The sequence below is a fragment of the Falco rusticolus genome, chromosome 4 (assembly GCF_015220075.1).
Source record: "Falco rusticolus isolate bFalRus1 chromosome 4, bFalRus1.pri, whole genome shotgun sequence".
In the NCBI taxonomy this organism is placed as follows: domain Eukaryota; kingdom Metazoa; phylum Chordata; class Aves; order Falconiformes; family Falconidae; genus Falco; species Falco rusticolus.
Genome location: NC_051190.1, coordinates 34,554,800 through 34,570,180, shown reverse-complemented (window position 1 = coordinate 34,570,180; position 15,381 = coordinate 34,554,800). Strand labels below are relative to the sequence as shown.

The window sequence follows — 15,381 nt, the reverse complement described above, 5'->3', positions numbered from 1 at the left end:
TGCTAATTTGAGGCATAAGCCTTGATAGAGCTCTGTCACTATTATGCTTGGGATTTGAAATGTTGATATTGTTACTTCTTGTTTAATGTATGCCTTGGTTGCTCTGTAGTGACTGGTTGGCTTTCAAGTTTCTGTTCCTTGAAGGATTAAACTTGCTGATGAATTGAGGTGGAAGAAGAAAACTGAACTGAACTAAGGACATTTTCTATGTTTTCTTGTCCTGCACAAGCAATCTAAAGGCTTCTCCAGCAAGGAAGGGAGCAAAGTGCTTCAGTGTAGAGAAGAGCTGACTCTGAAGCCCAGTGTTGGTTTGGGCATGAATGGTGCTGAGCCTGGCATTGGTGTCCAGGTTAGGTTGTAATCCATCTGCAGCCAGAAGGCTGGCATCCTCTGGTGTGTAATTGAGGCCACCTAAATCAGTAGTTGATTGTCTGATTTAGGTGCCCTTAGGGTAAACTGCAGGACCTGGGAGCACCTCTGGGCTGCCATCACCCATGTCCCCAGGGAACAGCTTATGGTACCAAGAGGAGACTGATGTACATGTGGTCCACCACTATTGCTTCAGAGAAACCCGAGTCTATCAGCAGAAAGGGGCCTGGTTGCCACTCTGAGCAATTCTGCCATCGCTAGAAGAGCCTCTGGAGATTCCTTCTGTCTCCACAGACAGTTTGGAGAGTCTGATGTGTTAAATTAGGCACCTAATTATGTTGTGTGAAGCTCACCACTGTCACTGATCCGGAGGGGCAGGGGACTGCAGGCAGCTCGGTGCCAGCAGCCCTGTGGGGGCTCTGCAGGAAGGATGGGTGGGTGGGCAGTCACCCACAGCACACACCAGCTGAACAAGCTGCCCAGAGGGACCGGGGACTTTCCAGCGCTGCAGTCTCGTTTTTGTAGAAGTCAGAGTGCTGTAGCTGTGTCCAGAAAATGCAAATAGTTGATGAGGTTTTATAAATGCTTCAGTTTGTGTCATCAGTTTTCTTGGGAGTGGTGCTATGACTTATCTTGTCTGACAAATTCCTGTTCTCATCAGTTTTGGACTGTTGAAAGGAGCATCCTTAGCAACAATCAGTGGTGGGTGAGATATCTAAACACATACCTCATCTCAACCCTTTCACCGCCTGTTTGTGTTTTTGTTTTGGTTTGGGTTTTTTGCCTTTTTGTTTTTGCCTGTAACCTCTCCCCTCCTCACCAGCACAAGGTTTCCCTGACACTAGTCACGTTGCTGCGTAAAGACAAGACTGGGTTTTTTCTTTTGTTTTGGGTGCATTGTCACAGAACTGGCACTTTCAGGAATTACTGCTGTTTAGTTGATTAGCTGGTTGGTCTCCACAAGCTTGGACTCTGGGCTGGGGGACCCTCTCTGAACGGGCTGCTGGTCAGCCCTGAGAACCAAAAATCTCTTATTAGAGTATTTTCTTAGGGCTTTAATGGTACAAGTACCTGTAAATAGTGTTCTTTCTCTCTTTTTTTTTTTTTTTTTTTTTTTTTTGGTTTCCAAGAGTGCAGTCTAACCAAGGTGCAAAAGGAATGAATAGTGTTTGCAAGGAATGTTTTGTCTGTTGTTGGGTCTGCTTTCTGTTAGGTCTCTGAAGTCCAGTAATGTCACTGAATATAGTAAAAATAACCTAATGCTCACTTAGAAGGCATTTTGTATTCACCCTAATAACACTGATCATTATGCACTAATTGGCTGTTAATTGATATGATAAATATTATTATTAGGAAATTCATTCTAATTCAACATTAATTAAGTTACTGTTGCTTTTGAGTGTTATTTATTTATTCATGAGAGTCAGTGGGAAAAGGAAGAAAATGCTTGGCTAACACACTCCAGCAAAACTACAAATAATTGAGATTTGTCTCCTAGGAATGCTACCATTTTCATAATTAGAATAGTCAGAAAAGCAAGCTTGTTACTGAGACATTGGCCTGCCTAGATAAGTATTGTAATAAATTAAGTTTAGTGTGTGTTGCAAGTGCAGTGTAGCGGTATCTGGTAATTAGTTGGTCATTTGCAAATCATAAAAATGGCTTCAGTAACTACTTGAGACCGACCGCAAGATAGAACAAAGTTTTTGTTGGCAGTAGGGCAGGCTGCTTCAAACCAAATGCTCCCGGTTTTGTTTGAAATCCGGTGGATATAAATGCGGTGTTGCAGCACATATACGTGTACACGTACACATAACCTGAAGTTCTGTACCAAGACTGATTTCAAACAGTCCTTTTTTTATCCCAGGTGTTTTCATGGGGTTTATGATACAAAAGATTTCTGTCTCTCTTCTCAAGGTTCTTACATTTTTTTCATTTACAATGAATCCTGCAAGTCATGTAAAAAAGTCCACAAAGTTTTCTGGTGCAGGGTATCTTTCTGGATTTGCTTAGCAGATGATGGTTGCCCCAGTGGGTTGTTGAGTGAGTCTTGGAAGTGGTACATGTAGCACGAATGTTAAACAGCTGTAATGGAAGGATTACAAAGCTGAGATGGAAATGTTTACTTTCAGATTCCAAAACAAAATATTATCTTCCCTCCTCCTTGGGAAAAGATAGAAACAATTCATCTTCTTACGATTCAGCTGTGAATATGAAGCAGTACTACATGTGTCCTCTATCTTCCTACCTTCCTTCTTCCGTGCACTTGATTTTTCTGTTCATAGACAAGGTAGAAATCTCTCCAGCACAGGGGTTGGGTTGCAGCAGAACTCAACCTATATCCATAATGATAGTGAGTTTTGCTTTTCATGTAAGTTCTGCAGGGATGCAGAGCTGCTTATCAGTTCACAAATGGTAGAGAAACTTCCAGTGATCTCCTGAAGGGAATATTGTCCCGCTGTAAGGCAGTGGCTCTTCTCGACTGCCCTGAGTTTATACTGTCACCCTCTGAAATGATTAAAGCAGATTCAAAATGCCCACGTCAGCAGCAACTTCGTTCCAAGCCAGGGCTTCTGCTCAGCATGGAAAGAACATTACTGAAACCTACCTCTTAAATGTTAAATGGACTAGCCATTGAGTGCTTGTAAATTATGTCTCACTGCTTCCCGCCTACCTTGCATTGATTTTTGCTTATGGCTTACTTGATCATATTAACTTAGAGAGGGTCATAAATTGCTTCTGTAATTAATGGTAGAGTCCAAGAATGAAAAATAGTAGAGAGAGGTTGTTGAAATAAAGTATTACTGCAAAAAAAATTGAATATCCACTTTTCAATAGCAGCATGATTTCTGAAATTTTATCCAAAGTGCTCAACCCTAACTCACAGATAGAAAGTACGGCTAACAGCAGTTTTAAGGAAACCTGTGTAACATAACTAGCAACAATTTCATTCTGTAAACCTTAAGCATCCCTCTCAAACACCTGTGCCCCATGGACAGTTGCATGATGATCTTCTTAGCTGATTTCACCTCTCCTACTTTGCTGAGCAAGTTAAAACCCACTAAAAGAAGCCACACATACGACTGGTCAAGTTAATTATCTTCTTCAGGAGCTTGGTTTGTGAAACCCAGTCCCTCTTCGACCTCAGCGGTAGATGTGCTTGGTCCAGCGGGCGTGCTGAGGTGCTGATCCCTGGAATGCTGAACGCCATCAGCTCCTGCTGCTTCTCTGAGGCACAGGGAAGCAGACAGTGGCCTTGCAGCAAGCAGGATGAGTCCCGACACACAGAGCTCTGCGCAGCTCGTTGGCTCTCAGTGTACATATTCACCAAAGTTGCATATGCTGCTCAGCCTGCTTTTTGGTGAATAGCCTTATTTGCCAGAGGATTCTCTTACACTGGGAATAGACCAGTGGGCATTTTATAGATAAATAGTAATAATAACTTTAAAATAAAATAAAAATCAGTGCTCACCTAAAATCTTTTCTTTCACTAAAAACATCCACAGGAGCCACCATGGAAACAAATGAATCATTTCCTAGGCTGGAGGTGAAAATTAGCATCTCAAAGTTGGGATTAATGTTTCTGAAGATAGTTTTCTGGATTCTGGCATAGGAGAAATTGCTTTTTCATCTAAGTATGATTAACACATGCTGTGCTTTAGGAGTTACCTCACCTGCACAAGGTATCTTTGCTGGAGGGTACTGCAGCAAGACAGAACATCCTCTCTCGAGCAAATGAGGCACTTGCTGTGATGGATCATTGGACCTTAACTCCAGCAAGAGTTCTGGCTAGGTCCAGACAAATGTTGGTGTTACCAAGCCCTCAGACAAAGACTTCTCCTCAGGTCCTGGTGGCTTCCAGGTAGATTGTTCAGAGAAGTTCGTTGTTGTTTTTATAGAATTCCAAACTACTTCTATGACTGTCACAAAAAAATGGGTTTTCTAAATTAAGGAATGTTGTTTTGAGGTTTGGGGTTTTTTTTTTTTTTTGAGTTTGCGCACCATTTGAACAAGGCAAAACTGGTTTTGCTCTAAGCAAAATGGAAAACATTTTCAGACAAAAGCCAAGCCTGGAAATTTTCAGCCTGCTGTGCCGTTACGAGTTGTGAAGATTTGAAAAGGACAAGTTTATAGTGGAAGTCAGAGTTTGGCAACTACCACTCAGCTGGCTGTTGCAGAAATGGTCCCGCTGAAGGGATGGGGCTGCTCCTGTGAGTTTAAGTAGGGACTGCAGAGCTCTGCCTCTTCAAAGTGATTATGGCTAGTACTTCTTGCAGTAATGACAGGGCTTCTGATTGCGTTTATGGATGTAATAGCAATAAATAGTGTGCTGAACTACACAGCAATAACTCTTCTGATGTTCTCTGCCCACTGATTCATGCTATCAGGGCAGGGTATACACATAGAGCTGTGTTCAGATGAAGTCAGCAGCATCCAGGTATCTCTGCGCAGAGGAATTCTGTTGAACAGCCAGCATAATACCAAGCTGAGAACAGAAGCTGATGGATTGATTTACAAAAAATAATACGGCTTACAAAATTCATTAAAAGATTGCTTCATGCTGCTAGAGAAGTCTGATGATCTCATTAATTAGCAATAGAAGTAAAAGATTAGCAGGTTGGCTCAGTGATCTTGGTGGATGATTGAGCATAATGTGGCACTACAACAAATATGAAATGATTGCACTATGTTTATTATCCTGGCATTTAGTAATACTGCAATAGCTGAAGATTAAACTCTTGATTATGAGTATTGATTTCTCTGAGCACTAGAAAGTGCAAGCTGAAACTGCGGTAGTGCTGAGGTTCTCCTATTACTTGAAAAATAGGTCCAGGTTTTCCTGCTAACATATGTTGATGCCAGTCCTGGCACACTATGAGCAGGAAGCCAGAAGGGCAACTTCTGCTTTTCTCAGAAGTTTGTGAAAGGCGTTTAGTCACAGAGCAAAACACCAGGTTTGTTTTCAGTATAGGATAGCAAAATAAACACACTATGATACAAAAGCAATAGCAAAATAAACACACTTCGATACAAAGGCTAGAAAATGTGTGTTATGAGCTGGGTGAGCACTGGCATGTCTGCTGAGGTTCCGTGTGGCAGTTTCTCCGAAGCAAGGCAGTATGAGAAGTCGCTCATTTATCCATCATTTCCATTGCGTAACGGAACTGCGAACTTTGAGGAAGTTTAAGGACAAGTCTTGCTGCTTCCAGGCCAGAGCTGCTATTTGGTCTGTGCCAGAGGGCCATAAAGAAGGCACTCCGTTCCCTCTCCACACTCACCTATAGGCAAAGCGATTTCCGAGGCTAGAGCCGTGCTCATAAGATGTAACTGTAACATAATATTCTTCACAGGTTTTGTTTTACCTTGTATTAACATTGTGGGCTTTTTATTACATTTCACAGAACGCCGGTCTGTGCAAATTATCTTAGAAAAAGGGAATTCCCTAACAAATAGGAAAGTTCACTCGACAGGCAGTGCCCACACTCTGAGGAGCTTTCTAGGTGGGATGGGGTACAGCTGCAGTCCCACTGAGACTGCACCAAGGGACCAGTGCAGGAGGAGGGAGGAGGAGAATGGGAATTCTCTTGTGTTGGCCTGACTCGTTTTTCTTGGAAGGGCGGGTGGTGGCACATGTTAGTGAAGGCAGAGTAGGGGGAGCTGCCTGTGACTCCTCTGCACCTGGTGGGCAAGGAGGAGAAGAGTGAACAGAGGTGAAAATATGGTCAGGGGCTGCTTGGGGCCAGGGAGAGAAATGTGATCTTGGCAGCTGTTTTTTGTAACTGGAGTGACTGGGGCTGGAGGCCACTTGAATTAGCACTCTGAGCGAGCTTTAGTGCATGTGGCAAATGGCAATAGAGTGATGGCACTAAAGTAGCCATCAAATGCAAGTGCTGCCTTAAAATCCATCTAGATTTGTAGCGCTGCTGAATGGTATGATGTTAAGTGAAATCATCTGATGCACCTTCAGTCCTAACACTGAGAAGATGTGCTCCTACATGAGAGGCAAGTCATTAATATGCAGGTATTAACATGATGTGCAAGACTTTGGTACGCACAAGTTTTATAGAAATGCAGTAGCTAGAGCTATTCAGATCTTGACATAGTTCATACAGCTCTGAAACCCTACTGTATTTTTTAGTAAGCAGGTACTCAAGTGAAGGTTTCCTACCAATTTAGTCTTATTTGCAAACCAGGGTGGTTCTTTATCAACAGAGTAGTCTGCAAAATAGAGGGTGCTAATCAGCCACGGGCTAAACCCAAGGAAGTAACAGCATAGGGCAGAAGTAGCAGATATCCTGCCAGATGGAAAAAAATACAGCGTTCTTACCTTCGTGAAATTCCAGGCAGCCAAGAATGGGATTAGATTAAAGAAGCCATAATAGTATTCAGGTGGAAAATGGGACTATAAAAACCTAAACCTAAAAGAGAGTGAAGAAGTGAGCACGTGGAAAAGAGGTTAGAGTAGGAAAATAGCAGAGAGTAAAATAAGTCACTACAGGAATTTATTAGAGAAACCCAATGAAGTGAGGTGGCATTTCAGGTGAAAATTCAAGAGGATTTTGTTCTCAGTAGTTGCTAGATAAATGATAGTGTGGGTATTGAAAGCAAGTTAGTTTAAAATAAAAGACCCACAATATGACTATTTTAAAGTCCCCTAACCTTCTACGTATCATTGCAGAAAACCACTAATTTCAGAAGAGAGGTATCAAAAAATATAATGAAAACCACTAAAATTTTTTTAGTCCATTGATGGAACATAATCAGCTTCAAATCAAAGCAGTTTAAAAGAAAAATGGGTTGTTTTAGCCATTACAATTGCCCTTCATTTCCCTGTCAGTTCTTGCAGGCACCTTTTTCTTTCCCAGTCCCTTTCTGTCCCTGTTGCTGTGCAAAAGCCCTAAGCACACGCATGGGGAAGCCCATCAGCTATGTGGGAGAAACAGGTAGGACAGAGCATAGGCAAATGGCCATAATAAACAAACTGAAAATGATAGAAGTAATTAAATTTAAGCTTTTTCCTAATCTTTTAATGCTGTTCATCTGACTCTGATTTGAATTAGTGGTGGAGGGTTTTTTTAAAGAAATCATTTAAGTTGTTTGTGTCCCATTTAAAGTTAAGGGTATCTCATGGGGCTGGAAATGTCCTGATGGGTAGCCTGAATACAGCTGGGGACAATAAAGTTGCATTAATTTATGAGCAATCCTACTGCAGATAGATGTTCCTTGAGGAGCTGCAGAGAGGTAAGGGTCTTTGGCATGGGGCAGGGCCGACTGTTAAACGTTTGGGTGCTTACCCGTGTTCATGCAGCCTTGTCCAGGTAGGGCTGCCAGGGGAGGACTGGCATGGCTGCTGCTCCTGGGGTGGTGACCCTGCAGGGTGGCAGAGGAGAGGGGTTCGATCTCGATGGGCATGCAGGCTGGTGCCATGCATGAGTTCTCGCTTCTCCTTAGAAAGTGCTTTTAAAGAAGGAGCCACGGTGAAATGTGTACTACTCTCTGCACCCCTGCCCTGTGGATACACTCAGAGATGTCCTATGTTTTGTTTTTGAACAGGAAAAGCCAACAACAATGTACAGTGGGATGAGGACTCCGTAGAATACATGCCAGCCAACCCAGTCAGGATCGTATTTGTCTTGGTTGTTCATGGCAGAGCTTCTCGGCAGCTCCAACGCATGTTTAAGGCTATTTACCATAAAGACCATTTTTATTACATTCATGTTGACAAGGTAATATATCACTGGTTATAAATTGCCTGTCTTGCCATCTGTCAGTCTACCCATCTTTGTCATCTTCATCTTCTCTTTACCTCTGCTTCACAGAGTGCATGTCACTTTTTGTTTCTCCATCTTTTATACATTTGGAGCATCTTTTTTGTTTGGTTTTTTTTGTTTGTTTGTTTCTTGTTATCTTCTCTATGTAACAGCCTTCATTTCTCCTTATATGCCTATGAGTATCTATCCATGTCTGTTTGTTGTACATTTCATTAACAGTAATTGATAAGTTGATGCAGACTGACAGTGGTGGCCCACTGGATGGAGAGCTGACCCGAGGTCCCCTGGGCAAGTTACTTTACTTCACACTGTAAAAGGGAGGTAGTAACAGTCACCTCCTTTATGAAAGCCTTTTGGGATCTACTGTTGACAAATGATAAGTAAGAGGTAGTTACTTTGATTAGTTGTTGTAATAAAAAGAATTAAGCAGAGGTGTCTCTACATTTCCAAATTAGCATTTAGCAAAAGAAGGTTGTGCGCCACACCAAGTGAGGGTAAAGCAATGGCAATGCTCAGCGAGTCAAGAAGTAGAGTTGGTGGTTAGTGAATACAGGGAGGGACAAGTATGGACAGAGTAACTTGAATATGTTACTTTTTTCTCCTGTAAAGCGATCCAATTACTTGCACCGGCAAGTGCTCCAGTTTGCTGACCGGTACCCAAATGTGAGAGTCACTTCTTGGAGAATGGCAACTATCTGGGGAGGAGCAAGTCTTCTGTCCACCTACCTGCGGACCATGAGGGACTTAATGGAGATGAATGACTGGCCATGGGATTTCTTCATTAACCTCAGTGCTGCTGACTACCCAATCAGGTACAATGAGTATTTTAAGAATGTACATGTTTTTTTCCTATTGGAAATATGTATTGAAGGATACAAGGGATGACATGTCCGTGCTGTGCTGCAAGCAGCAGAGGTCAGAGGGGCAGTTTTTTCTGTCTTACAGCAGAATGCTCTTCTTGGTGATGCTAGTGTCTGACAGCCAAACTTTAGCCAAGGAGACAGTCACCTTGCTGTATCTCGTGTGTCTGCCGCTTACCTGGGAGGGACTGCAGCTCTGAGCAGGCTAGCAGCACTGGTTCTTCACTTCTACTGTGGGAGCAGGGGCTGCTCTATTTAGTTGCTATTTCCAGCAAAGGGCACCTACAAGAGAGGATGAGTAAAGTAGCAGGAAGTACTGGAGTTCAGCAAATGACCCCCAGGCATGGAGAGATTCTTCCCTCCCAGAGCTCTGATCAACAGTTTGATTTGATGTCTCAGGAACTATTGAAGATGCGAATATAGATTCATCTCCTCTTGCATTTTTTAGTACTTTTTCTGCAGAGGATAATGATAGTAGAAATGACGAATAAGTTGCTAGGAGTCAATTATGTCTTCAGCACCAGTCATTGCCTGAATATCTTTATTCAGATGGTGTCAGGCAAAGAACTTCACACACTGCCACATGACAAGGCTCGTGATTTTAAGTGAAATTATATTCTTTCTGGATTTACATCACCCATGCCCCACAGCTGCATTCCATAAGTTTTACTATATTGTGCAAAAGTGGGTAGTCCCTACGAAAACCCACAAAACAAAACAAAAACGCAGAATACACACACACACACAAAAAAAAAAACCACCCCCCAAAAAAAACCACCCCAAAAAAGACAACTCCAAAAAAACCCCCAAGCGTCCTTAAACTGTTGGGTTTAAGCTATGAGAATTATCAAGAAGAGGGAAAGAGGAAATTCTCCTTGTGACTTCTGTTTCCCTCTATGTTGAAATGAATTGATGAGAGGGGAAGTAAATTTTTTGGGCGATTTTCTGATGAGTGATGACGTAACATGCTTTTAATACTCAAAGAAAAGAAATATATTAGATGGTTTCACTGCCTTTCACTGATAAGGTTTCTGCAAGATCTCTCTCAAAGTATAGGTCCCTTCCTGAAGCTGCCACTCAGACAGAAATCCCCACTGAAGTGAAAAATGAAAAGAATCATGAGCGTACGCCTTAGGAGGGATTTTGTGAAAACTGACAAAAGGCTTTGTTGCTGGTTCCCATTTCTAAGCACTGTCAGTGAAATGCAACACACTCTGGGGAGAAAAGGGGAGAGCACAAGAGTCACAGAGATTGCATTGATATTGGAACATAGAGGTTTGAGTTAAATCTTGATATTTCATGTTGGACCCAATTTAAACGCTTCTGTTGTCCAACAGCAAAAGACCTAACAATTTTGACACGCTACCGTTGCTTGAAAGGGAGAGTATGTAGTTCTCTGTGTATCTCTTAAGTTTTGGGAAAAGCTAGTTTGTTATTCCCTGTCACTTTCCCGGTGAGGAATGCTGCACTGATGATAAAAACTAGACTAAATGGAAGACCATAAAGGAAGAGGTAGGTGATGACACTTGGAATCAAGTAAGATAAATTGTAGGAGGAATAAATGCTAAAGGTCTAGTATAATTATAAACTGGTTCCAGCAGATGTATCCAGTTATCCTTCTGTGGCATTACGTCCACCCTAAACATCATGTAATGCTGAGACCGTGAGTGTGGCAGTCTCAACTGCTCTTAGTTCCCTGTGGAACAAGTTAAATCACAAGGCCAGATGGGATCAGTCACTTATAGACATGGCCATAAACAATCACTGGATTTGTTGAGTAGACTGTAGTCAGTTCAGTGTTAATGGATTCTTTGTAATAGTGCCGTGGTATCTTGCAGTCATTCAAACTCTAAACAAGTGCCATTCAGCTGGGAAAATTCCAGGCACTCGTTTCTTCACGGGAGGAATTGTTGAAGGTTGTTCTTCTCCGTTGCGGATGCTGTCAGAAATGCACGGTGGGCTCTGCCAGCCAGGCAGGCATCCGAAGTGCTCTCTTCCCTCCCCGCCAAAGTGTTGTTAGCAGAAATGATGGAAAAGTGGTGCTTCTTCACACCACGCACTTCCACAAAAAGTAAAAAGCCTTTTTCAGTGCTACAACTTTAATGACAGTGACTTATAGGTACTGTAAAAATTTTTTGCATATGGAATATTACAGCTGTAAACCCTGGAAAATGTTATCTCATCAAATATATACATGAATCCATTTCATTTTCATAGTGGAGATGTTATAAATTAATATTCTTTATAATCTTTAGGAAGGCATTACCTCTCTGCATATCCCATAAAGAACTGATTTTTTCCAGGAAAGAGTAAATAGGGTGTTTGAAGGTTTTTTTTTTCTTTCGTTCAGACCTCATGCCATGATTTATCAGATAATGGGCTGGGACAGTTTACGCTTCTCTCACTGGTTAGTCATATTGCCATGTTTTTTGCTAGGTTTCCCTGCATCAAAACATATGAATTTTGTGGATTAATAGTTTTTATCCAGAGCTGCTTCACATTAAGCTTTCGCTTCCCATCTGCCATTCCATCTGTAACACTGAAACCTTTACTACTTCTCTTCCAATAATAAAAGCTAATCCAGCCTCCTAAGTCAGAAAAACACATTCAGTATATGGTGTTAATACTGTATGATGAAGCCTAAATCTGTCCAGGGAGCAGTCTGGTATGTTCACAGGCTACACTACAATTGCTAGGAGCCCTTCATCCTTCAGCAGAGACGTCCAGGAGCAGATGTCAAGGATCATACTGTATAAAGGCAGGGGGAAAAAAATATTAGAACCCTTCATTTTGGGAGGGAAACATTTTAACGTGTAAAATAAAACATATGCAAGTCAGGAAAATTCAGATACCCTTATTATTCTTCCTCATGCCTTAACGTTTTGTTTGTGGAGTCTGTAGGTCCAGCGTCTAGCACAAAGGAGGTCCTAATCCATGTGCGTCTAGTTGTTACTGCAGTAGAAATTGCTGGCAAACAGAGTCTGGACATAAAGGCACCTCCAACAAAAATGCTGTGTTTCTCTTTAGTCATGAAGCAATATGCTATTTATTGCCCTAAGTGAAATGATGTGGTGCGTTATCCAACCTTGACTCCATTCAGCTCTGTTAAACATTCTCAGCAGGAAAACGAGAGATGAAATGGCTAAAGACAAACCTCTACAAGCAGCTCTGAGGTGGGAAGTTGTGTGACTCCCCTCCTTTTGCTCTGGGATTGTGAATTAAAAAAGGGCACATGCCTTCAAGGTTCTCAAGAAATCATCTCTCACAGTCATTGCATTTATAAAGAAGCGAAAGAAACCCGTACCTTCCTTGCTTTCCCTTAACTTTTTTAATTTTAATGGCATTTTTTAATGATTTAAAGTCTTTTCTTTTGAGAGCCACTTTCAAAACTCAGTGGGAAAGCTATTGTGTCTTTAACCTCTTACTTTACATGGGCATCTATTTGCATTATTTATTGTCTCAGACAAACAGCATCAGGTAGTCAACCTTATGTTCAGGGACTGAAATTTCACTCCCAACAAGGTGAACTATGGTAGAGCATCTATTGATGCTGAATGTTTAATGTGCATTGCAGGAGTCCTTGGATAATGTGGCAGGTGAAGTGTTGCACCACTTAATTTAAGAAGTTTAATGAGATCGTTTAACAGTGAATGTCATGTCAGTGCTTACCTGGCCACAAAGCTTGTATAAAGAATAAACATAATGAAACATTTGAACTATTTAGAATTTACAGTAAATCACTGAGCCTCAATCACCAAAGGGATCACCAAATTAATTGCCAGCTAATGCTTGGTCTTTTATAAAGGTCAGGCAAAATTATATACCAGAAGCTTGGGGAGTGCTTCGGAATAGTAAGAAAATAGAGTGGCTTATTGATGGAGCCAGGTATGCAGATCTGACTACATTTTCAATTATGTGCAATCAGGTATAACAAAGGGACTTGAAAGAAACCCAGTGAAACGCTTGTGTTTTGCTCTTTGGCACTATTTTAGAAAAAAGGTTGCACAGCCTTATTTTCCGTAAAAGCCTCTGTTGTGAAGATTCAGTCAAATGAGATGAATTCAATAGAAGTTTTGGTCTGGAACTTGAATGAAATGTGTGTCATCATACAAAAAGCACCTGCGGAAGGGTGGCTACAGACTCCAAGGAGTAAATGGGATGATCTGGCTGGGACTAGTTCTTTAAACAGGTGCCAACTTGGTGTAATTTATGGATATCGTCTTTGTCAGTCAGAATCACACTCAAGAAAAATTAGCACAGAACTATTGACTGACTTGCTGTTCTTCCATTGTGTTGTCCTCTGATGGTCAAGGTAACATTGTTAATATTCATCTAAAGATTTAAATGCTCCTTTAGAAACTTGAAGGATGCCCTTTGAAGCAGGTAAACCCTTTTTCTCAGGTCGATGTTTCCAGCCTGATCAGCCAGCAGCAGATGGGCAGCCAGACTCTCCGTCTTTCCTCCAGCAGATCTGCACTCCTGACTTCTTAGGAGAGTTGTTAGCAAAGATAACCGCCCAAAATCAACAGTTTTATTTGAACTCCTGCCAAATCCAAATGTGGTAGACTGCCTAGTAGCGATAAAGCTGTCCTTTCACTCATCTGTCGTCTTCACAGCTTTCATCTCTAATAGCTTACATGACCAGGTCCTGCACTGGGGCTAAAGCGGGGCTATTGCCTTTGGATTTCAGGAAAGAAAACTGAAGACAAAATGGCTGTAAGGAAAATTAATTATTTAAAATTATTCTTTTCTGCAAGCAGCCAGACAAAGTATTGTTTAATATGAAATCAAAGCGATGACTTCTGAGCGAGGTCCCTGGGCAGCAAAGTGTTTGCCAAGAGTGAAAAGGTGGGAGGGGAGGGAGTAGGACTTCAGGCTTTCATTCTGGCGTTGGGTAGAAATAATTATAACCAACAGGTTTTAGAAAGAAGTTCAATCTTTGAGAAAAATGCTTCAGCACTTTTTCAAGGTGCCAGAACTACCTGGGAGAACAACAATTTCCTTGTTTCAGCCACTGGTCCAGATTCATCCCCTGCAAAACACAGGTGACTACCACTCTATATAAACTGTATCAGGGATGGTTTTTGCTCCGTCAAATTTACCGTGACCTGCCCAGATTTCACCTCTGCAACTGACCAAATGACAGAACCTTTGAAACAGGTGACTGGGAGAAAAATAGTGGGAGAATACAGTTGGCATGGAGTGAGTAAACCAGACTCGTGCTGTTCATCTGCTTTTGCAGAAATTCCCAGCTTTTGCAATGTGCAGGCTTGAAATGCAATATTGGAAATGCAGGAAAATCTCTTCTTAGAACTGAAACAAAGCACTTGGCTTTCCCATACAGCACTCTAGCTTCGTGAGGAATGTTTGAGACCCAGTTGTGCCCTCTTAATGGTTATGAACTTAGAAACTCCAAAGCCAGCAAGGCTGATGGAAGCTGTGTAGTGGCATAGGATCACCAAGTTCCTTCCTGGCAATAGGTAAGCTGGTGCTGGATGTGAAATCCTGTATAAAGGATACTGACTTTCCAGGGCTGAATTTGACCTTACACCCCATACAAAGCCACCGGTTGCAATGCTGCTCTGAAATGCAGGCCTTGCCACGAGAATAACGTACTAGGCACTAGGTAAATAATACAGTGTTCTTTAAAGTGCCCTTTCAAACATTATCCTGAGCTGAAGCACTGGTAAGTCATATCTGTACATCTAGATGGGAGTACCGTGCAGGTAGCTTTTCCAGTACATCTGTTGAGATCCCAGTGCCTGAGGTGTTTATCTCAGTATTGTCGCTGACATTGTGTGAGGTTTTGTTTGCTCAGAATATCTTTATCTGGCAAGCCAGACGTCAATCTGCTCTTAATGCTTCACAGGGAATCTTTTTTCCTGTCCAAGGAACTTTATCGGTGTTTTTCTTGAATCTGCATTCTCTGAGAATTTCAGATGTGCTTCTTTCTTAAATCCCTCTAACCTTTTCTCTTCCTGTTTCTTCACTTTGCCAGCACATTTGCCTGAGATTTATATAAATTTTGAAGGTTATCGTTTTGGTTTGCTATCCCACTTCTCTGTTTTACCATTACATTATCAGTGGCTGGCAAAGCAGTGGTTTTGTGCATGGTCACAGATGGGTGGGGTGAAATGTTGAAATTATTGTGGCTTAAAAATTTTATTTACATCTGGTGTTAACATAATATTTTCTTCAAGCTGGCAAATGTCAGTGATGGGAGACCCACCCTTTCTCTGTGCAGCCACAGCAGCTGAGGTTTCTCTCTCTCCACCTCTTCTCCTGGGTTTAGGGTTATAAAGTGGTTTTTACTTTTGGAGAATTGTGACATCTGCAGCTCTCAGTAACTTTTTTTGGATATTTAGTGCTTCTGAAATGTT

General features: G+C 41.8%; 1 protein-coding gene across 2 annotated transcripts in view; it reads left to right on the top strand.

Moving 5' to 3' along the window:
• Window positions 1-15,381, top strand: part of XYLT1 (xylosyltransferase 1) — a 202,465-nt gene that overhangs the window by 125,721 nt on the left and 61,363 nt on the right. For both annotated transcript variants that reach the window (XM_037385493.1, XM_037385494.1), the window contains 2 exons: window positions 7,924-8,096; window positions 8,751-8,953. In XM_037385493.1, the coding sequence (XP_037241390.1) occupies window positions 7,924-8,096; window positions 8,751-8,953 (376 nt within the window). The remainder of the gene's footprint in view (window positions 1-7,923; window positions 8,097-8,750; window positions 8,954-15,381) is intronic.